Source organism: Mastigoproctus giganteus, chromosome 9, assembly GCF_048544385.1.
Source record: "Mastigoproctus giganteus isolate SK-2022 chromosome 9, ASM4854438v1, whole genome shotgun sequence".
Taxonomy (NCBI): Eukaryota; Metazoa; Arthropoda; class Arachnida; order Uropygi; family Thelyphonidae; genus Mastigoproctus; species Mastigoproctus giganteus.
The window spans coordinates 176,827,394-176,851,607 of NC_143583.1; the positions used below are offsets into that span (position 1 = coordinate 176,827,394).

Sequence of the window (24,214 nt, forward strand, 5' to 3'; positions counted from 1 at the left end):
ATTCTAAATACATTTATTTACATACATAAATACTAGTAATAATAATATTTAATGACACATTTTTAAATATAATTTTTAGTAATGAAGTATAAGAATTTTTAATGGCTACCTTGATGCAGAACTTCTTTAGAAAGGTTTACTAAATCTGGTTAGTATTTTCTTACTTTTAACCACACACACACGATTCTGAATTGACTCGTTAGCCTGCTTCATAATGGATGTGACACACATTTCATGAGAAAATATTTGTGCACATACAAGAACCAAATGCAGATAGAATGGTGGTTGAAATTTCAGGCGTTACATGCTTATTGATATATCAACAATCAGCAATGCACCATGCTGCTGCATATTACAACCATGTTTTCTAGGTGCTTGAATTGAAATTGTGTTAGTTTAATTTTTTTTAAATGAATTACAATGTTTGGCTACAGGTCAACTAAATCAAGCTGGAAGGTCACCTTCTGACCCACAAGTCACAAGCTGCTGACCATTGCTCTAACTCCCAAGTGGTATCTTGTACCAGAGAACAGTATGCACTTCAACAACTGAGAGAGCGAACCTGCTGAAGAAAGGACACATATAGTAAACACAGCAAAGAAACTGCGTCATAGAGTAACATGTGGGAAATGCAAGTGAATTTCATTAACAGGTGAATGTGATGTTCCCCATAACTGACAATGCCAGGTGTTGACATTACTGGTTTTTTTGGAATTTTTTTTTATGTAAACCCCAAACACGAGAGGTATTAGAACCTATAGTATTAGTACCGTGTTTAGGTTGGAGGTTGAGAGGAAGAAAGAAGATATTTGTTGACATTGGACTTGAACTTCTGTAGACTGTAATTTTCAGGAAATACGTATGAAGGAAGGTTGTTCCAGAAAGCGGCAGTTGAATGAATAAACAAGGAAGATGAAAAGTTGGTTCTGTGAGTTTGAAGTTGAACAGTAAATGTATGTTGGCTGGTGGTGGCACGTGTTTGGACTGTTTTGAAAGACAGAGCGGGAATTATAGAGGCAAATTCAGAAGAACAGTGCCCATTAAAAATTTTTTGTAGAAGAGGCATGCACCAGTAACAGTAGGTCTATGAGACAGCGAGTGGAGAGACTCTGTTAGAGATGAATCATTAATTAACCTAACTGCCCTCTTCTGAATGGAATCAAGAAGCCTCAGAGAGGTTTTGGGGGCCCCACCCCAGATGTGGGAACAATATTCCATGGTAACACGGATTTGCGATTTGTACAGAGTGAATAGCTGTTTGGAAGAAAAGTAACGACGAGAGCGAAAGAGAAAACCAAGTTTTTTAGGTGCAGAGAAAGCAATATTTGTAATGTGCTTGTGCCAAGAGAGATTAGAAGTCAGGGTAATCCCAAAAAGAGATATATCATTTTGCCTAGAAATCAGAGTGTCACCAAAGATAAGCATAGGAGCAGAAGAATCCTTTTTGCGAGATATAAGACAAAACTGAGTTTTAGAAGGATTGAAATCAACTAAGTTGTCTTTGCCCCACTGGAGAATTACCTGGAGATCGGCATTTAAGGATTTGGTAACAGATTTTAGAGAAGTTGAAGCCGATTGAGCAGGGCAAGGTTTCTCAAAATAGAAAGTGGAATGCAATGTGCCATCATCGGCAAAACTATGGATAGGATTTCCAGTCAATGGAAGGTCATTAATATACAAGAGGAAAAGAGTGGGGGAAAGAACTGAACCATGAGGGACACCGGCATTAGTGGAGAAGTTAGAAGACAGAGAGCCATCTACCATCACCCTCAGTGAGCGATCAGAGAGAAAACTGGATAACCAATTACAAAAAACAGTTGGCAAACCATAAGATGGAAGCTTGTTTAGAAGACCTTTATGCCAAACACGATCGAAAACCTTTGAGATGTCAAGAGCAACTGCTTGTGTTTCACCAAACTTTTCCATTAGTCCATAAATGGGTAACATAAGCCAGAATATCACCAGTGGATCAACACTGACGGAATCCATACTGGTGATCGTTGATCACACGGAAGGTTTCTAGGTAGTTTAAGACTTGGCAGTTAATTGATTTCTCCATTACTTTAGAAAGAGTAGAAGTAATTGCAATGGGACGATAACTGGATGGGAGGGATTTGTCACCCTTGTTAGGAACTAACTGGCTGGATATGAGCAAATTTCCAAGCAGAAGGAAAAACAACGTTAGAATAAGAGTGAAAAAAGGTGGCAAAGAATAGGAGTAAGTTCAGGAGCGCAGGTTTTGAGAACAAGTGGAGAAATACCATCGGGACCTGGAGCTTTCTTAGCATCAAGATTCGTCAAAATCCTTCTGACATCCTTTTGACGGAAGACCACAGGAGGCATTGAATGGAACGTGTTGGGAATGGTGGGAGGTGTTTTACCAAGATCATTAATACATGAGTTGGAAGAAAAATGGGATTTGCAAATCAGCTTTATCCTTGGCTGAAGTGACAACAGAACCATCTGATTTGGACAGAGGTGGGAGCAGAGATGGAAAAATGGGCAAAAGTTGTGGCAAATAGCTCTGGCAAGAGATCAGAATGCTCGGCTACTATCAGGGCAAGAAGCAAGTTTACTCCTCTTAGCCTGTTCAAACTCTAGTTTGGACTGATTAATAACTGCTTTACAATTATTGTGAGCTTTGGTGTACGCAGAAAATGAAAACGAAGAATTAGAAACAAGCCAATTACGATATGCAATGTTCTTCTCTTGAACAGCCTTAGCACATTTATTGGAAAACCAAGGTTTAGATAAAGGACAAGATTTTAAAGTGGAGTGTGGGATAAAGGATTCCATTCCTGCAAGAATAATTTCACTGACACAACCTGAGCAAACATTGACATCAGAAGTTTTGAAACAGTAATCCAACCAAGGAAAAGAAATCTCGCAGGTCATCCCATTTTGCATTCTTGTAATGCCAAACAATACGAGGTTGGGAATAGCCATGAGATAAAGGCTCAATTGGAGAAGAGACATTCACCAAGTTGTGATCTTAGGTGCCTAAAGGACCTCTCACTTTGACCATGTACTTAGAAGGGTTGTTTGTGAGAAAAAGATCAAGCGTGTTAGCTGTATGGTTAAGATTGTCCGATATTCTTGTAAGTAAATGAACAATCTGTGCAAGGTCATTAGTGATTGCAAAAATATCAGCATCTTGACCAGCTGGGTCGGTGTGACTAGAAAACGGAAGCCAGCTGGAGTTGTGAACATTAAAATCACCATGGAAAATTACCTCACTGTTAGGAAAGTTGCAAACAGAGGAAGTCAGAGAACTCATTAGTGGAGTTGGGATAATGTTAGAGACAACAGATGAATTTGACACAATAAGGTAGAGATTTTAAGCCAGAGAAGATCAAAAAGAGGAGATTCCAAATTACAAAGTCTCTGACAGGGAATATCAGAACGGACATATGCACAAGTACCACCTTTGAGGTGAAAGGAATCATACAGCAAATAATTTGGGCAACTGAGTTGAGCTGTAGTTGAATCAACCGATAACTGAGATTCTGTCAGAAAAAAGTACGTCGGGTTTGGCAGACTGCAAGTGGAAATGAACATCGTTGAGATTAGAATTCAGACCACGTATATTTGTGAAATGAATTAGGAAGTGTTTGGGAGGTTTAGATGTTTTAACAGATAGGCTTACTCTATTAGTTTGACATAGTGTATTCAACAGTAAGAAAAAATGGGTGGGACATGCTGTATGAAGTAATGAAATTTTTGGATAGGGCGTACACATGGTAAGAATATACCCAGATCCTTGACATAATGTGGCCTCGACAATGCTCTCCACATACACACTACTCGAGCTCCCTCCAGTCACTATCTGGCAGAGTAGAGGTAGCAAGATTATACACTAGCTGATCCGGAAGCCTCCTAGACAGTTACCAATAGGTTCGGTCCAGTGTACTAACTAGCAGCCAGCCTGCAAACACCGTTTTAGAACTGTACCCTCAAAATGTAAGGAAGATTAGATCTCGCTTTGGATCATGATGTTCATCATAACCTCAAAAGTCATCAATTGTACTGCATGATGGAAGAGATGGGGAAGGTTGACCAGAACTTAGCTATGGAGACTAAACATGGGTTCCACCACTTCAAGCCTCCAATAAGCAAAGTGGTGGTAGATGAGTTATCTACCACCTAGTACTGCCTGGTAACACAGAGGGGCGGCATTCTTCCATGTGGTGTGGGTACCGCACCTCGACCCCTGCTTATATTGGTTCACACCTGGGTGGTCATCCACCGTGTGTTTGTGCACGAAGGTTATACCTATGATTACTAACAGTCCCACCATCGGGAAGGTGCAAGCAGAGGATCTGGATGTCACAGACCATCCGGACTTTGCTGAAATTGGGTCCACTTGACTTGAGTGTCACCCAAATATCAGTTCCATCAGCGTTTTAGAAGCCCAAGTAGTAAGTACAACTTGTCTGGCATATCTCAGAGAATGTCTGTGACAACCAAGGACCTGTTTAGATGTAAGTGCACCTTATCAGTCCACAGAATGTTCCTCAATCTATGTTCTAAGACCAATTACCAGCACTGTCCATCTCCATTCCCAGTCAGTTTGGTTGGCTGGTCAACTGAGGAATTCTTGACACAAGAAATAGTGTGGCCACAATGCACCTCCTAGATTATTTGTAGTAGTAGTAGTGGCATGTGATGCAAGAAAGCAAGTGTATGAGCTTATGCAACATCAGCCAAAAAAAAAAAAAAACACACCATTTCCTCCAAATGCCTGTCCAGTTCCTCCTTAAATTTATTTAACCTATCAACTTCCACAAAGACAGATGGAAGTTTGTTCCAACAACTAACCACCCACTGGCTCAAGGCAAATTTCCGCACATCCATTCTACATCTGTCTTTTCTTAATTTGAATTTATGCCCCCTTAGGTTTGTAATCTGAACAAGTGGAAGGATCCCATCAGAAATCAGCGTGCTCAACCCATTCAAGGCCTTATCATCATCATCAGCCATTTTCAATCCACTGCAGGATGAAGGCCTCTCCAGCAACTTTCCAGTTCCTTCTGTTTTGAGCACTGGCCATCCATTTACTACTCAAAAACTCATGAATTTCATCTATCCATCTCCGCCTTTGTCTTCCAGGTTTTCTTCTAGCTCCTCTTGGGTACCATTCTGTTATTTTCTTAGTCCATCTGTCATCATGTCTTCGAGCTATGTGTCCTGCCCAAGACCATTTTAGTTCTTTAGTTTTGATAAGAATGTCCTTTACTTGAGTTTGCTGCCTAATCCATGTGTTTCTCGTCTTATCTAACAGTCTGATTCCCAATATAATTCGCTCCATTCTTCGCTGTGTAGTTCTTAGCTTCTCTTCCATTCTTTTGGTGAGGGCCCAAGTTTCACTTCCATAAGTCATGGTGGGGAGTATACATTGATTCATTATTTTATGTTTCAGACAAACTGGGATATTGCTCTTCAGTATGTGACTATATTTCCTGAATGCTATCCATCCAAAATTTATTCTTCTCTTGACTTCCAGCCATTTATCATTATTACAGCTAATAACTTGTCCCAGATAAGTATATGACTCCACCTTTTCAATTACTGCTCCTTCAATCATTATTTCCCTTTCCGTGGCATATTTGTTCATCATTACTTTTGTTTTAGCCATATTCATCTTTAGTCCAAAATCCTTACTAACTGTGCATAACTGATTAAGATTTTCCTCTAATTCTTTGGGATCGTGGCTTATGACCACAATGTCATCTGCAAATCGTAAATGGTTTAGGTACTCTCCGTTCACATTGACTCCTTTCTGCGACCAGTCTAATCTTCTGAAAGCTTCCTCAAGGGCAGCAGTAAACAGCTTCGGAGATATTGTGTCTCCTTGTGCTTCGGAGATATTGTGTCTCCTTGTCGAACTCCTTTCTCGATTTTAAATTTGCTACTGTCTTGTCTAGTCTAATAACGGATGTAGCATTCTCATATATTTTCTTCAAAATCATAATATATGGAGTATCTATGCCTTGTCTTTCCAGTGCCTGAAACATTGCCTTATGTTGTTGTTGTTGTTGTTTGGTTTTTAGGAGCATTAGCAACTAAGGCCATATTGCTCCGGAATATGCGGTGGTCATTCCTTGACCTTTCCGCATCCTCCATATTTGGTGGTGACGGGCTCGAACCCCGGTCTAATCAAGAAGCGTGTGGTACGCACTGCTGCTCCTTCCCACCTGGCTACGGAGACGCCAAAACATTGCCTTATGCTGTATGGAGTCAAACGCCTTTTCATAATCCACAAATGCCAGGCATAATGGCGTTTTATATTCATTTGCTTTCTCCATTAGCTGTGATATTACGTGAAGGTGATCCATAGTTGAGAATCCTGTCCTAAAGCCAACTTGCTCTTTTGGTTGATTCTCATCAAGTATTCTTTCTAATCTGTTAGTAATGACCCTTGTGAACAACTTGTAGATATGGGATAACAAGCTAATTGGTCTATAATTTCCAATTTCTGATTTATCTCCTTTCTTATGCAGCAAAACTATGATTGCATTATTCCATTGCTTAGGCATCACACCTTTTCTAATGCACTTTGTGAAGAGCCTTGCCAGTTTTTGTGTTATGTCTCTTCCTCCCAATTTTAACAATTCTACAGTAACTTCATCTTCCCCCGGGGCTTTCCGATTCTTCATTTTCTTCAATGCATGTTCTACCTCATCAGGAAGAATATCGGGTATGTCGTATGTGTTGCTACTTTGCAATCCATCTTCCCCACTGCTGGTATCATTCCCTTGCTCCTTGTATAATTCTCTATAGTAGTCTTCTGCTATTTGAATTATGCCTTTTCTGCTGTTTATAAGTACACCATCGCTATTCTTCAGTTTCAGTATCATTTGTCTTTCTGTATTACTGCTCATGGCTGCTGATTTAAATCCTTTGTTTTCCCTTAATGCTTGTTCTACTTTTCTTGTGTTAAATCTTCTTATGTCCTCTCTGAGTCTCTTTCTAATGGCTTTGCATAACTCAGTATACTCAATTTTCTGCCTGTCAGTGTTTTTCTTGCTCTTCATTTGTCATCTTTGGTTCATCATGACAAGTGTTTCTTGACTAATTTTTTCTTCTTTGGATTTCTGTTTCCCTATAGGTTTCTTGGGCTTTATCACTTTCAGAAAGTTGTAATATTCCTCGTTGATACCTTGGTCCTGAGCAGTCTGCAGAAGCTCAAACTTGTTCTTAAGTTCCAGTACATACTGCTTTTTCTCCTCCTCTGTTATTTCAAAGACCTTTGTATTATTTACTCGAGTAAGTTTTTTCCTTTCCTTTCCTACATCTATATCAAGTGTACATCTTACCATTCTGTGATCACTTCCAACATTTACCTTATTCAGGACGGTAACATCATTCACAATATATCTTCTGTTAGTGAGGATGAAGTCGATTTCATTATTTGTTAATCCATTTGGACTCTTCCATGTCCACTTTCTGTTCACCCTTTTCTTGAAAAAAGTGTTCATTACTGACAGTCCTTGAGATTCTGCAAATTCCACAAGTCTTTCACCTCTTTTATTTCTTTCACCAATTCCAAAATTTCCTATAGTTCCTCTTTCTGCGCTGTTTTGCCTTTTTCCAACCTTAGCATTGAAGTCCCCCATAATAATAGTGTAGTGGGTTTTCTGCTCATCTAGAAGACTCTCAATTTCAGTGTACATTTCTTCAACCTCTTCATCATCATGGCTCGATGTTGGTGCATAAATCATTATAATCTTTAGCTTGTACCTCTTAGAAATCTTGAATATTAGTCTTGACACCCTTGGTGATGTACTTTTGAATTCCAAAATGTTGTTTTTAAAATCTTTATGGACCAGAAACCCAACTCCACCTTCACTCCTTTCACTGTTTCCATTGGTGTACAGCAGATTTGCACTTGATAAACTTATAAGTGATTCATTTCTTCTTCTTGTTTCAGCCAACCCGATGATATTCCAATTCACATTTTCTAATTCCTTTTCCAGCTCTAATATCCTGTCTTCACCGATGAGTGATCGTACGTTATAACAGGTTAAGTTCAATTTCCGTGCATGGCAGCCTGGTCGTACCCAGAGATTCTTAGCACCCTCTGCTTCCACTCTGATCCTCTCGCTGCCGTAAGAGGGAGAATGAAAGCTGCTGGGGACTGAGGGCCATTTGCATTGTTGTGCTCTCATTGCTGGAGGGTTTGGTCTTTTCCTCTTCACGCTGACCAGGCGTCTTGAAGAGAACCACTCTACACGTTCGATGCCACCTAAGTGGCGTAACAGGGCTTACCATCGAGAAGGTGTGCATGAGTGGATTTTAGGGAGGCAGGCCAACCGGACTTCTCCTAAATCTTCTGTAATAGAGAGATATTAGATCCATCAGTGTTTTAGGCTGAGTGTCTGATAACACACAAGGCCTTATACACCTCAATCAGATCACAGCGCAGGTGCCTAGTTTCCAGCCATTGCAATTTACAGAACTTAAGCCTCTCTTAGTAAGATGACCCTTCATTCCCCTCACCAATCTTGTTGCCCTTCTCTGTACACGCTCAAGCAAATCTACATCCTTTCTAAAATGAGGCCTCCAGATCTGTACGCAGTACTCAAGGTGCGGCCTTACCATTGCCTTATACAGAGGGACAATCACCTCCTTTTCCCTGCTAGCAAAATTCCTATATATCATTGACAAAACCCCATGACCTGCCGTGGCAGCCTGTCTGCATTGCTCAGAAAACTTCATATCTGACTGCACAATTACTCCCAGGTCTTTTTCATTTTCTACCACCTTAAGTGTAGTTCTATACAGTTGGTATGTTTCTCTGGGGTTACTTCTACCCATATGCAGTACTTTGCATTTGTCAAGGTTAAACTTCAGTTGCCACTTCTTAGTCCATCTGCCCAAATTATCTAGATCCTGTTGCAGCAGCAGACTGCCATTACGGTCATTAACAACCCTGCTAACCTTTGTATCATTTGCAAACTTTCACACTAAGCCTGATATACCTTCATCAATATCATTGATAAATATACAAAACAACAGTGGACCCAAAACCGAACCCTGTGGGACCCCACTAATAACATTAGTCCACAAAGAGCAGCACCCATTAATTACCACACTGTCTTCTCCACTCAAGTATCATTTTATCCATTGTAGCAACTTACCCTTAATACCATTCTGCTCCAATTTGTACAATAGTCTTCCATGCGCAACAGGGTCAAAAGCTTTCCTGAAATCCAAATATATCATATCAAAATTATTTTTTGCATCCAGTTCCTTTGTAACCACATCATAATATCCTATCAAATTTGTCTGACAAGACTTTCACTTAACAAACCCATGCTGTCTGAATTATTGCTGCAGTCTTGTCTAGATGATCCTGCAATGCATCTCTAACCAGTGACTCCATCATTTTATCCGGAACAGAAGTTAAACTAACTGGTCTTAATTACTCATGTCACCCTTCGATCCACCTTTGTGAATTGGGAATACATTTGCACATTTCCAGTCCGTGGGGACCTCCTCTGAGTCCAAGGATGCTCTCATAATTATGGCTAGGGGTTTGCTTAGTTGCTTTGCTGCCTCCTTTAATATAACTGGATAGATCCCATCCACCCCAGGTGCCTTTCTAATGTTTAACTTCAACAATTTCTCCTCCACTTTTTTCCCAGTTATTACAAAATCATTAAGCACCCTGCTACAATTTGATAACCTTCTGCCATTTTCAAACCTTAATAACTCCTCATGTGTGAATGTAGATGCAAAATACTCATTCAGTTTGTTTGCTATCTGAGCAGGATCATCAACAGCTGAACTATCGATATCCAGTGGACCAATCAGTTTCATCCCCTTTCTTTTAGAGTTTATATAAGTAAAGAAATCCTTGCTGTTTTTCTTAGCATCTTTTGCCAAAGATTTCTCGTAATCTGCCTTCGCCTGCCTAACCTCCTTTGTGACCTGATTACAGACTAGCTTATATCTGCCATAGGCTTCTGAGTCGCTTGATAATTTATATGCATCCCATGCATTTTTCTTCTCTGTCACGAGTCTTATTAGTTTATTTGATAACCATTTAGGCCTAAACCTTGATTGTAGCATTATTCTTACTCATATTTTAATTATATTATCTTCAGAATAATTTCCAAATGACTATTATGTTTACCTATTATAACAATGTTCAGTTTCATAATTTATTGAAAATTGAGTTAGGAAAATGAAAAATATCTACACTGTCCCTATCTTCTGATATGGTTTGGAGAGTGAGAAAACATCTGGATAATAACTGTTTAGGCACAATCCTGACAAAGTTGGACAGATGATTAGAGCATGTTCAATATGCTATGGCATGTAACAAGTTGGATGTTGCAGAGTGTTTTTCTCAAAAGAGGAGAATGGCTGAAATGTGTGTGCATGTCCAATTCTTAATTTGGCTTGTATCAATTCATCACACCTCTTTCACTGTAGGCAATAATGATGAGATTAAAAACCAGTTGGGGGAGGACAGTGTCACCCATGAGGGCTTGAATAACAGTGGAATACAGTTATTCATAACTACACGACTGGAATACAGTTATCCATAACTATCTCCGACTGTTATTCATTTCTTTCCTAGACTAGGATTGGTTTGGTTTTGGTTTTATTGGCGCATTAGCTACTAAGGCTATAATGCGCCAAGACCAAAACCAACCTCCTAGACTAGGACTTTGTATGCCAGGAAAGAGATGTGTTGTGGTGCAGAATGTTTGCCGTAGGCTTTTTGATGGCTTTATCTGATGATTCATTCATTTTTTTATACATTCCAATGACTTGGGATCAAGCAAAATGTGATGTTATAAATATAAATAATCATTATTTTATTATATAGCATAGAGAAAATATACAGTAAGAATACAAATTTGATGTTACCAGCACGATGAAAGAGTTTTGTCACTCACAGTCAGACTTGTGGGCCAATATTTTGTACAGCCTCACAGAACTGAATGAGTTGGTAAAAGGTATTCTAGTTGGGGAAGTTAACTGTTTAACTTAGTCTAATGTTTATATAATAGTTTGCAGCACTGTAGTATAAATGATGCAATCTCTTGGGAGTTTTAGGGCCAAAGTGGGGGTGTTGGACACAGGGTGAACAACTGTTCTAATACAAAATTCGGTTGTGGAGACATCTGTGTACAGCTGTGTCTCATCCGCAGCGTACAGCTGTTGGAAATTTATATAAGTACGTGTTTGTTTACCACAACTCTGAAGAGAGAAGTCACATACACAGTGATGAGTGGTGTACACTATTCTGTAAGGGAAGTAATATTATCTAGCTTAAGATTTCTGTAGAGATCTTTAAACTGCACACTTGCAAGCCTTGTGATTCTTGGTTGCATTAATAATGTTGCTCCTATTCTGACATGAAAAGAATTCGTTGTAAAGGGTGAGCTGATGGGGATTTTGTTTTAGCTACATATAGGAAAGTAATAGATTCTATCATCAGATCTATATGGAAAGTCCATGGGATTTAGCAGACACTGTACGGGCGATGATATAAAGTCTATAAGACTGTTCAGAGGACACAATGGAGTGGCCCTCTGAACAACTCAAATTATCCACTACAGGCCCCGCCCATTTCAGGGAACTAAGTCTTGTAGAAGTCATACCAAAGCACCACAGTTCACCCCCAGTCTGTATTAGTATGTGGCGTAATTTGAATATCTTTAATCAGCTACCCAAACTATCTCTGAAAAACACCACCAAGATATTCATTTTCTTCAGACATTTAATTATTATATGATTAATAGTTGTGAACTATGAATAAGCAGAATGCATAGCTTTAGGCAAAATAACTTCCACATCTACTTCACGAGAAAAGTAGACCCAGAAACAAAGTGATAGCATGGATAGCCCTTAAAGTCATGATTTAGTGAGACCCTTCTTCAACAAAATTGTTAACTCACAACAGTACCTGCATGTGGTTCAGAATGGCTTTCTGCCACAGCATACCTCAACTCAGCTTCCTTGGGACACTCAGTGGTCCATGCAAATTGACATCATGCCACATACTTAATGTCATGCTGGATTTTTGCAAACTGCTTATGGCCATTATATACAATGTCATACCATGATCCCGACTGTCATAAATATGGGTATTTTGGCCAAAAAAAAAAAAAAAAGTTGCCGCATATCTAGCTTCCTGAACAAGAATCCTCCTTACACATGCAACTGTCTGGCTTTAGTTAATATAAAATATAACAAGTTAATATAAAATAAACAAATTCAAATTAACCCCGGGGGCTCACATCTGGTGAGTATGGGCTTGGCACACCCAGGGTCCTGAGCTGGATATCATCATTCTTCATTTTCTTGGCAATTCCCTTCTTTCTACTTTTGACTCTCTTTCTCTTTCTCTCTCTCTCTCTCTCTCTCTCTCTCTCTCTCTCTCACAGAGTAACTTGGGAATTTTTTTTTTTTTCCCTTGTGCAGCATAAGCCTCAGGCTTCCTTGCACCATATGGCTATTATTATTAATAATAATAATATTATTAATAATTGGCAGTTCTGATTTGTCCTCAAATCTCATCTAATTCTTTTGGGTATACATACCAATTACCAGTTGATGCTTGTACATATATGATAGTCATCTTTCTGCCTATGGAAATTTCAGCAAATGCACTCACATATCAAGCATATTGACAGTTAGTAACTTTAAGATAGGTGTCCTTTTTGTATTTTAAAATGACTTTTTCTTGTGGGAGTTTCTTGTAAGAGAAGTCGTTCTGCAAAATGTTCATCAAAATGGAGGGGATATTTAACACACAGCAAATAAGAATGTTTTTCATGAATCTGAGCATGAAAATTCATAACATTGTAACAATTAATGAATAAATAGGTTTCTTATGAAACATTTAAATGTGTCAATGATGGTCAGATCATATCTGGAACACATTTGGAAACCTCATAAAGGGAAAAAAAATTAGCTGGTGGTAAAAGATTAGCTGGGGCATTCTTACCATGAAAGACTGGGGTTCTGTAAATTGAAATATCTGGAAACTAGGCATCAGCATGGGAGTGTTTAAGATTTTAAAAGCATTAAGTAAATAAATTCTAATGGTGCTTCACTCTTTCTTAGATACCACACAAAGGGACAAATTTAAATTGCCTTCCAACAATCATACATGCATTTCTTTTATTGCATAAGCTATTCCAGGTTTCTCTGTCTACAACATTCAAATCAACAAAAAAAAAAAAAACACATTTGTAGAGACAGAAGACAATACAAACTGATACATCCTATAACTGGGGTTGGCAACTTTTTCTTTGTGAGTGCCATTTTTTTCATTACAACTATAAAAATCTTCTTGTATGTCCCACAGACAGGCATGTAAATGAAGTAAGAATTTCTAATAAATATTACTGTTGGAAGATTTTCCGTGGAGTGCCACAAAAAATCTTGCCACATGCTATCTGCTGGCAGCCAATGTCTGTATCCTATACATTGATGCATTCTGACTTAAAGTCGATGTACCAAGAAAACCGCCCCCCCATCCCAAAAAAAAACAAACATATAGAACTGGAAAAGGCTTTGTCAGCTTCCTTTATAACAATGAAGTTGAGTACTCCACTTATCACTGGGTGCTACTAGCACATGAAAATTAAACTTTTTTTCCACTCTGTTGAACCACATAATACCACCGGTAAGATCTGTAGCTGTCAACATTGTATTAAAGCTGTATTCATTATTTGTTCAAATTTTACTAAATGATTCACTATTACTAATAGAAACAATGTGGCCTATAAAAATACCTAAGAAGTTGCTGACTTAATTTGCCAATGCATTAATTTTTATATTTTAAATATTAATGTATTTAGTATTTATTGTTGTAAGTGTTTAGAAGTTTTATCCATATTATTCAGGTTTTCTAGTGTTCATTTTAAGTATACTGTTTAAAATGGATGCCTGACTGTTTCTGAAAGAACATCCACATGTATACTGAAAAAATATGGCAATAAAGAGCATTCATGTGTTACTCCTCTATTACTATTTTATCTGCTGCAAAGTTGTTATTAATGCCTGAATATGTGCACACAGTAATATAGTGATCAGTGTTGTCTAATTCATTCTTCTAAATTACTTTGAGCAGGTAAGTAATGTTTAAAGGTAATGCACACAGTGGATTTTTTAATCTTAATTTTCACTTTGAGAAGTTCATGATCTGTATCCATGCCAAACTTTTTAAATATTTTTATACCACATACAGAATTTTTCTACAGACTATAAAATAATCAACAGTTTTTTGTAAATGCAGCCAGTGAAGTATATTTGTGCTGTGGCCTGTAGTTAACAAAACAAAAAAAAAAAGTCACAAATATGCAAAACTTCAAATGCATCCTCCCACTCTTTTATAAAGTAAATAAAGAAACATGAACAACCAGTGGCACTGAAAAATAAAACTTAACTTCCTTTAAAATGCAAAACAATTTCTACAGTTAGTGCCTGTGAGTGGCATATACACAAAAATTCAACAGCAAGGTAGTCATTTAATCAAATATACTTAACAACCCAAATGATAACTCTACCCAATATCCATACTTATGACTAAATTCTAGAGGAAATAATAATAAAAAAAGTGTATAGTATTAATATTGAAAAAATGATACAGGTTGCATCCTTTTGATACAGCATTAGCAGGGGAGGGGGAACTTTTTTGTTTCATTTGCCCATCCCTTATAATAATCTGTTTAATCCTTTAAATATGTTTAAGCTAATCACTTTAACAACACCAGGTTGAAATTCCAACAATCCATTATTCTCTGGCTGAAGGCAAATTTTCGTACATCTATTCTGCATTCATCCTTTTTTTCAATTTAGAGACACGTGTATTACCTGAGAAATAGTAAAAATGCTATCAGCATTTTTAAAGCCCACTCAGCCCTTTTAAAGCCTTAAATGCTCTGATCAGGTAGCCACACAGATGCCTTGTTTCTAAATGCTGCAATTTACTGTACAGCAAACTTCCTTGGCAATGCTCCTTTGTACCTTTGACTAACCTTCTTATTCTACTCTGCACCCTTTCCAACAGATCAACATTGTTCATAAAATGGCATTTCCAAAGCTGTGGGATATTCAGATATGGCCTATTCACTGCTTTATACAATGGGATAAGCACTGTATCATAGCTCTTTGTCCTTGCTAGCAGAATTTCTGAATATCATTGACAGAATCCTGCAAGCCATGCTAGCTGTCAGTCTGCACTGCTCAGAGAACTTCATGTTGAACTGTAGAATTATCCCTAGGTTTTTTTCATATCAACCATCTTCAGTTCTGTTCTAACTAAAATGGTATATTATTATATAAAATTGGCAGTTTACAGCTCAGCTGCCTATCCTTAGATATATAGTTCATCTAGATCTTCTGGAAGTGGCATACCCTGATTAATGTCACTAACAACTGTGCCCATGTTTGAACCATCAGCAAACTTAAGACATCAAACTTGAAATATGCACATCAATATATTTAATTATAAATAAAAAAATAAAAAAGCAGCCCAAAATTGAACCTATGGTTCCATACTCAAAAACAGTGGTATATTAAAAGTGGTGAACATTTATAATTTTCTCACTGCTATCACTTAACAATCCATTTAGCCATAGTAGTAACACAGCTTTTTCAATTAACTCAATATTCATTCCCATGTGACAATATCAAAATTATTATTTCCATCCTGTTCCTATTAGAGGTTTGGCTAATCTCTAGAACCAAAATGAATATAGTCAGTCCACTTAACAAAATACTTTGGATGGGGCCATCTCTGCATAAGCACAGAACTAAAAAAAATGGCAAAGTGATTCACATCAGGTGTCAAGCTATCATTTTCAAAAAAGCAATGAATTTCCTCTAAGCAAGGTAGTCAGTATCACAAAAATAAATACCATGCATGGATATTAGCTTGATGGTAATGTTACTACTGTGGTTAACTTAAGAATATTATTATGGCTAGTCATTTTGTCTTGTTCTAACCACAGAATAATGGAGTTAGGAATAAGGTCAAAGCCATCTTTGTAATATTCAATGTTTCAGCCATTTTCTTAGGCCCTGCTTTTGGTGTTAGTTTGTACAATTAAAACGACTGAATAAGTTTAAGGAAAAATATGGACATTGCGTATCAGTCCGATCTTCTGCTAATATTGTTCTCTTTACTAGGGAGTAAATAGGATACTTGGCTAATGTCAATGTGCATGCAAAATTTATATTGGTAACTTAAATGTTTCTTGGAAGTATTTTTCCTACAATAAAATTTTGAATTTATTTAGTTAATCCCAGGTAAACAAATTTATACAAATGTGTCCTTTTATAAAACGGGATTACAATCAATAAATCTGCACAATTGTAATATTAAGACTGCGGATTTATTGCAGGTATACTGTCTTCAATTTTCTTTATTTTGACTGGCTCGTGTCTACCTTTCTGATAATTCTCAGTCTTTTCTTGTAAGTAAACAGATACACATTTCCTAAGAGTCAATACTGCACTAACCTGTTTAGCAACAGTAAAAAAATAATTTTGGCAATAGCGACCATACTTGAAGTAAAAACAACTGAAAGATCACGAGTGCACAATACTGATGGTAGTCACTTTCTGGATTTCAGTATTTTTCATTCTAGAAATAACAATTAAATGCCATATGTTGGAAGCACATTTTTGAGATGGGATTTTTAGATCCAAATCATAAAACTAGTTTGTCGAAAACGAAAACAGCAGCTATCCTTTCCCTACCTTAGTAATTTGGAAATCTTCCGGACGTAGGCTTTCCTCAACTTCGGTCTCGCACTTGATGGGTTGGTTTACCGATGAACGGAAGCCATCCAGCATTCCCTTTAAGAATCCCCCAGTCTTTTTCGTCTCTGTGCGAGGCATTTTGACACACTTTTCTATACATTAACGTTTGTTTCCCATCCTCTCTTCGCTCGAGTAAAAGAAATCATTCCCATAACTCTGCATCAACCAACCTGAGGAACCAACTGATTCCTAAAGCATGATGGGAAATTGTCCTCCAAATACCCGGATAAATCGATCGCGCACGCCACCTGATAATAAACGTTCAACAGCACTCAACACACACATGGGAGAGAAATGTTAGGCGGCGCTCCTGTTTAGTGATGGTTTTCAAAAGTGTTGGTTTAAAATATCGTGTAGCAATAAGATGTAGAGTTGCAAATTTATATACACAGTTAGTTCAACATAGTTCTAGGTTTATACTAGATAGAGTATCTGACTTCTAATGTAGAATTAATGCTGTACAGATGCATATTTCGATACAAATGTCTCATGTCACATATTAGATAGATCAGATTTCCAGATCAATAACCATTTTCATGACCGCAAGAAAGAGAGGGAAAACTAATTATGCACCAATTATTGTTATATAAGATGTCACCGATTAAACAAAGTCTGTTTATACTGCAAAACATACACGTAGGGTCAGAGGAGTTCAAAAGGTAGAGTAAATAGAGGACAATCGCAGTAGTTAGAAGTCACGCGAATGTGAACCACAGTTGCTCAAACGCTTGACTAGTTGGCTACAACATGAACAGAATTTTTAAATAGAAATTAGGAAGAATTTTATTTCCCTAAATCGTTCTAATTCTAACCAATTCATTTATTAATTAATTTAAAGCATCCTTTTAAAAAATTCTAATTCTCATTTAATGCTTCTCTAAATCATTAGTGCATCGAAATTCAAATATCCATTGGAAAGAACAAAGGTGATCTCCTTAACCCCACCAAGTGGTTCCCATTACTCGTGAACCTAAGTGCAGTGGTCTACTGAATCGTCGGTTGACATGTTTCTAGTTGGTGTAAAAATGTAATATGACTGTCATCAACCACCACAACTTTGCTTATTGGAGGAGGCGTGAAGTTGCGAAACCCATGTTTAGACTGCAGAGCAAAGTTTCTGGCATCCTCCTTCTCTCCACCCCCATCTCCTTCATCCCATGCATGGTATTAAGTACTATAGGCTTTGATACCTTTGGTGTTTGGGGGTTTTCATAAAAAAATATGAATCGCATAATTAATTCGATTTGCGGAAAGCAGAGTATAATGATCACTCTTCTTCCACGCTGTGTGGGAAAAGATTTATCAGAACCCAATCAAAACAAGAGAAATTTTTTGGACTTTTTTTTTTACACAATGGATGAGTTAGCTAGATGCTGATTATACAGTCCGTCTTCCAAAAAATTTTAAGTTTTTTCCATAAAGCAAAACAAACAACTGCACAGAACACATCTAATTGCCCACATAATGCAACCTATCATGTGGCATTAGGGCCACTAGAGAACTAACACATCTGCCTATGTGCAACATGTCCACAAACTTTGTGTATTCTTCTCTGGTCAAGTTGCCTGTTTTTCTGGACGAAAAACAGATTTTTCGTGAGGGGGGAGGATAATGAAACCTTGCTGCTTACACTTGAGATCGACTAACTTAGCCACCGTGTGAAAAAGCCCGAAAGAAGTTCCTTGCGTCATTGCCGACATTCGAACCTGGGGCTTTTCCACCCGCTGTGGGAAGGACGGTGATTGTAATTCTGGTGATCACTGTATTACTACTGCATTTCAGTAATATCTCATTGATGGGCAGGTTTTAAAATTGTAAACATTTCAGTATCAAATCAACATACCTTTCGCCTGTACCACAGAAGTTATACCAATGACCTTCTACTCTGTGGAAATGGCTTGGGTTCGAAACCGTCATACTGGCTTTCGGTCTCTTCACCAATCTGGTTGCCCTTCTCTGCACCCGTTCCAGCAGATCTACATCTTTCTCAAAGAGAGGCCTCCAGACCTGTATACATACTCAAGATACAGCCTAACCATGGCCATATACAAAAGGATAATCACCTTCTTATCTCTGCTAGCAAAGTTTCTGTATATAATTGACCAAAATGCATGAGTTGTCCTGGCAGCATGTCTGCACTGCTCAGAGAATTTCATGTTTGATTGTACAATTATTCTCAGGTGTTTTTCATTCTACACTACCCTGGGTGTAGTATCACACAGTTGATAAGTTATGCTGGGGTTACTGTTACCCATATGCAGTATTTTGTATTTGTTCATGTTAAACTTCAATTGCAATTTCTCATCCTATACACCCAAATTTCCTAGATCTTGTTGCAGCAGCTCACACTGATGACTGTGCTTAATCATCCTGCCAACCTTTGTATCGTATGCAATGTGAACTACTTGCTCAAACAATTCGAAAGAGCAAGTCCCCTCTGGCCTTTTTTAATTGTCATGTAGTCTTCTCTAATGGGGTTATAGACAGTTATATACAGGGAACTCCTTAAAATCTGGCACTCTCTGCGATTCAGAGCTGTTAGATTTTAGAGAGGAATATCTGGTGGTTAAGCGGTTTAGAAGAGCATATTTTAATAAATGTTAAGAGGAAACAACTGAACTTATTTACATGTGTAAGTTTTTATATTGACACTCTTATTCTTTCACTTAGTGAAAGTGTCTGCAATTCTGCCCACACACGATAGGAGGGAGTAAATGATGAGAGACTTGGCGATCATATTCAGCCCTGGAGAGATTGTACAAGGCTCAAGAGGTAGAATTTTTTTTCAGTCTGGTCTGTGCTTGTTCACATGAGAGACTGCTTCTACAGGGATAATAGAAAGGGAGCAAGAATATTTGCTGATGCAAATATTAGAAAATAGAAAGGGAGCAAGAATATTTGCTGATGCAAATATTAGAAAATAGAAAGGGAGCAAGAATATTTGCTGATGCAAATATTAGAAAATAGAAAGGGAGCAAGAATATTTGCTGATGCTATCGAGGCAGTGTTAGGTGGGTCAGAAAACTGCTAGCTTGTGAGATTCACATACTAATCGATCAACAGTAGCCACAGGCAGAGGCGAAAATGATTGTTACACTGCTTCTATTGGAACAAGCAGCAGCAGCTTGGTAAGCGAGGTGCTCGGGATTTTAAGGACTGCTGGAAGTCATCATGGAACAAGTAAATACATGGGCAGTGTTAAAGAAACTAAACGTAAGAACAGGGGCATGTATACTTGCATGTACACCAATGCTAGGAGTATAGTAAATAAATTTGATGAATTTGAAGTGCTGGTTAAAAATGACAAAAATATATATTGTTCGGATGTCAGAGAAATGGTGTCACATAGATATAAGTAGTGCAGAATTGGAATCTGGGGAGTACAATGTGTACAGGCAGGATAGACAGGACAGGAAGGGAGGAGCGGTTATTCTGTTAGTTAAGAAACACATAAAGTCTAAGGAAGTGCATCCAAATGATGTTGGTGGACAATGCAGTTTGTTTGTCCAAACAGTTGAGTCTGTTTGGTGTGAAATGAGCACTGGGAAAGGAAAACTGAGAGTAGGTGTGTGTGTGTGTGTGTGTGTGTGTGTGTGTGTGTGTGTGTGTGTGTGTGTGTGTGTGTGTGTGTGTGTGTGTGTGTGTGTGTGTGTGTGTGTGTGTGTGTGTGTGTGTGTGTAATGAGTATAATGAGCAATTGTCCAGAGAAATAGAGTAGGCCAGTAAATCAGAATGTCATATAATGGGGGATTTTAACTTTCCAGATATTGACTGGAACTTTTGGCTTGTTCCCTCGCACATTAGCAAGACTTTTGTGGATTTATTGGATGACTATTTTCTACAGCAACATGTTGAAGAGAGGCAACCAGGGGGAGCAATATTCTTGATCTGATTATCAGCAGTGATTATTCCGCATTAAGAATTTGCAGATAAAGGAACCACTGGGTGACAGTGATCACAATATACTGATGTGGGAATTACTTAAAGATTTAACTACCACAAGGCTAAAGGGAAGGGCTTTTGTTTTCCTAAAGGTGTCTACCGAGGTCTCAGACAGTTTTTAAATTCTGTACAGTGGGATTAACTGATGATGTTACCAAAGTTGAATTCTAAGTTGGAACCTTCAGGGACTCAATTTTGGAGGCTAGGCTTTTCATTCCAACTAAGAAATACTGTTCAAAGTTTAGGCCTAAATTGATGTCAGATGAATTAATGAGACTCGTGGCAGAGAAGAAGAATGTATGGGATGTATATAAAGTATCAGGTAACACAGAAGCCTATGGCAGGTATAAACTAGGCTGTAAACAAGTCACTAAAAAGGTTAGGCAGGCGAAGGCAGATTACGAGAAATTTTTGGCAAAGGATGCAAAGAAACAGCAAACAGTTCTTTACTCATGTAAGCTCTAGAAGGAAAGGGTTGACTCAGATTGCACCACTTAACATAGATGGGTTGACTATTGATTAGAATACTCAGGTAGCTGATAAACTGAATGAGTATTTTGCATCTATATTCACAAATGAGGAGTTATTTAATGAGGGGAGTGCCAGAAGTTTATCAACAGGGAGCTAAGTGATTTGTAATAACTGACAGAAAAGTGAAGGAGAAATTGTTGAAGTTAAACATAACGAAGGCAACTGGGGCGGACGGAATCTATCCAGTTATATTAAAGGAAGCAGCAAAGGAAGGAAGCAAACCTTTAGCCATAATTATGAGAGTTTCCTTGGACTCAGGAGAGGTCCGCATGGACTGGAGGTGTGCAAATGTATCACCAATTGCCAACTACAGACCTGTTAGTCTAACTTGTGTTCCGGGGAAAATAATGGAATCACTTGTTAAAGAAACATTACAGGATCATTTAGACAAGCCTTCAGTAATAGTTAAGACAGAGCATGGGTTTCAAAAAGTCTTGTCTAGCCAATTTTATTGGATACTATGATGTGGTCACAAAGGAACTGAATGCCAAAAAATAATTTTGATATCATCTACTTGGATTTCAGGAAAGCTTTTGATATTGTTGCACATGGAAGACTGCTGAACAAATTGGAGAGCTATGACATTAAGGGTAAATTGCTACAATGGATAAAGGGGTGGTTGAGTGCGAGACGACAGAGAGTGGTTATCAATGGACACTGCACTTCGTGGACAAATGTTATTAGTGGAGTTCCCCAGGGTTCGGTGTTGGGCCCATTGATGTATATTTAGCAATGATATTGATGAAGTTATAACAGGTTTAATGTCCAAGTTTGTAGATGATACAAAGGTTGGCAGGGTTGTTAACGACAGTAAAGACAGTATGTTACTTCAACTGGATCAAGATAAGTTGGAAAAAGGGCTGAGAAGTGGCAACTGAAGTTTAATATTGACAAATGCAAAGTACTGCATATGGGTAGCAAGAACCGAAGAGAAACTTTCCAACTGTGTGGTACTACACTTAGGGAGTTGGAAAGTGAAAAAGACCTGGAGTAATCGTGCAGTCAAATGTGAAGTTCGCTGAGCAGTGCAGACGGGCTGCCAGGGCAGATCATGGAGTCGTTTCAATGATATATAGGAATTTTGCTAGCAGGGACAGGGAGGTGATTATCCCGTTATATAAGGCAATGGTCAGGACACATCTAAAGTACTGTGTACAGGTCTGGAGGCCTCATTTTAGGAAGGATGTACAGTTGCTAGAATGAGTACAAAGAAGGGCAACAACATTGGTGAGGGGAACAAAGGGGTGCTCTTACCAAGAAATGCTTAAGTTCTGCAAATTGCAGCGCCTGGAATGTAGGCACCTGCGAGGTGATCTGATTCAGGTGTATAAGGCCTTGATGGGTTGAGCAAGCTGAATGCTGTTGGGATTCTTACCCTTGCTCAGACTAAGAACCTGTGAGTCCACCTGCTATCTCATGAAGTACCAGTTAGTCTTGACATAGGCTTTCTTATCAGTGCTCTTCTTTAAAGAAATGGATAATTGACCTTTTGAAAATCCATCTGTATGAAAGCAAATTAATGACAGGGTAGTTCATAACGGTAATTCTGTTCTGTTGTGAAATTTCAGACCATCTATCAGTTTAAATGTTGCTGACCACAGAAACAGTTTAAATGAAAAAAACAGTTTTTTTTAAAGAAATATGCCGGATTTTAAAGAGTTTACTGTATTTTGATTGCTCCACCGGGGGAAGCGGATGAAACCTTGCCTGTTGAATAACATCAAGGGCAGTAAAATATTTGGGTGCATTTCAATTGGTAACATAATTGGATAGACTTTCTGCCTTGATATAAAGCACACGAGACAGTAAACAACATACAAGATCCTATTAGGCTGTTTTCTTTTTTTGTGATTATTATCCCATTTTTAAACAAGGAATTATGGTGATTCATTCTGATCCACCCTACTAGGATTGTTAGAATGGACGAGTGAGTTAGCCACTCTGGGTACAGAATTCTTGTCCAAGCTTCCTACAGGTGCAGGAAGGCTGAACAGGCAGTTTATCCCCATAGCCATTTTATCGAAATTTTATATTTTTTAAAAAATTATATGCATATGAAGGGCATGTTCCTTATCACAAAAAGTGCCACAATAGTTGTTTAAGCTAGAGAATTAATGACATTTTATTTAAAAATATATATATAGTAGAATGTATCAAACAAACATGGTTCACATTTTAAGTAACTTTTGCTAAATATACACCGATGAGCCAAAACATTATGACCAGCGAGTCGTTATGCAATCGAAGCAACTGCTTCGATTTGCATAAGGCGCAAACGCGCTTTGCTCGCCCAACTCCGCGCACGCTTTTCTACGTAAAACGTAGATGTATACAGAGTAAGTCAAATCTTTTCTATGTTAAAGTACGCCTGGCGAAATGCACTGGTTTAAATCTAATCTAATCAGGAAATGACATATGTAATTATTTACCTGTGCATTTGTATTGCGCGGCATTCTCAAGTTCGTATAAATATCACGGTAAAACTCCAGAAAACGGTGTACTCCTTCCAACGTGGCGGCAAGCAAAACAGTGGCAAAGCAGTGATTGGCAGATGCCACTGCTTTCCCCACCCACTGTCCTCCTAGGTTGATATGAACAGGGTGTTTTTCCCCACATTTGCGCCGCTGTTTTTAAATCGGGAACTCGTTTTCACATTTTAAAACACCGGGATGGAAGGATAAACACCCTACCTAAGCTAAGCCCCCCTCCTCGACAACACAAAACAATCAGAAAAAGGTGGTGCCTTCACCTCTCAATTATCGCCCTCTTCCTCGCTTTCATCGAAGTACTGTACCTGCCGGTATATACTATACTGCACTTCAGCCAACATCACTATGTAATTATTTACTTGCGTTTACAAAGGTCACTTAGGAAAAGGCCTTTTGCTTCGGGTTCGATAATACACGAGGAATATTGTTGCATCCGAAAGAGCAGTACTATAATATTT

At 38.2% G+C, this 24,214-nt stretch overlaps 1 protein-coding gene across 5 annotated transcripts in view; it reads right to left on the reverse strand.

The window, feature by feature from the left end:
• Positions 1-16,978, reverse strand: part of LOC150080903 (syntaxin-binding protein 5-like) — a 795,970-nt gene extending 778,992 nt beyond the window's left edge. For all 5 annotated transcript variants that reach the window (XM_090381037.1, XM_090381035.1, XM_090381034.1 and 2 more), the window contains exon 1: positions 16,732-16,978. In XM_090381037.1, the coding sequence (XP_090237163.1) occupies positions 16,732-16,872 (141 nt within the window). In that variant the 5' untranslated portion in view covers positions 16,873-16,978. The remainder of the gene's footprint in view (positions 1-16,731) is intronic.
• Positions 16,979-24,214: the final 7,236 nt, after the last annotated feature.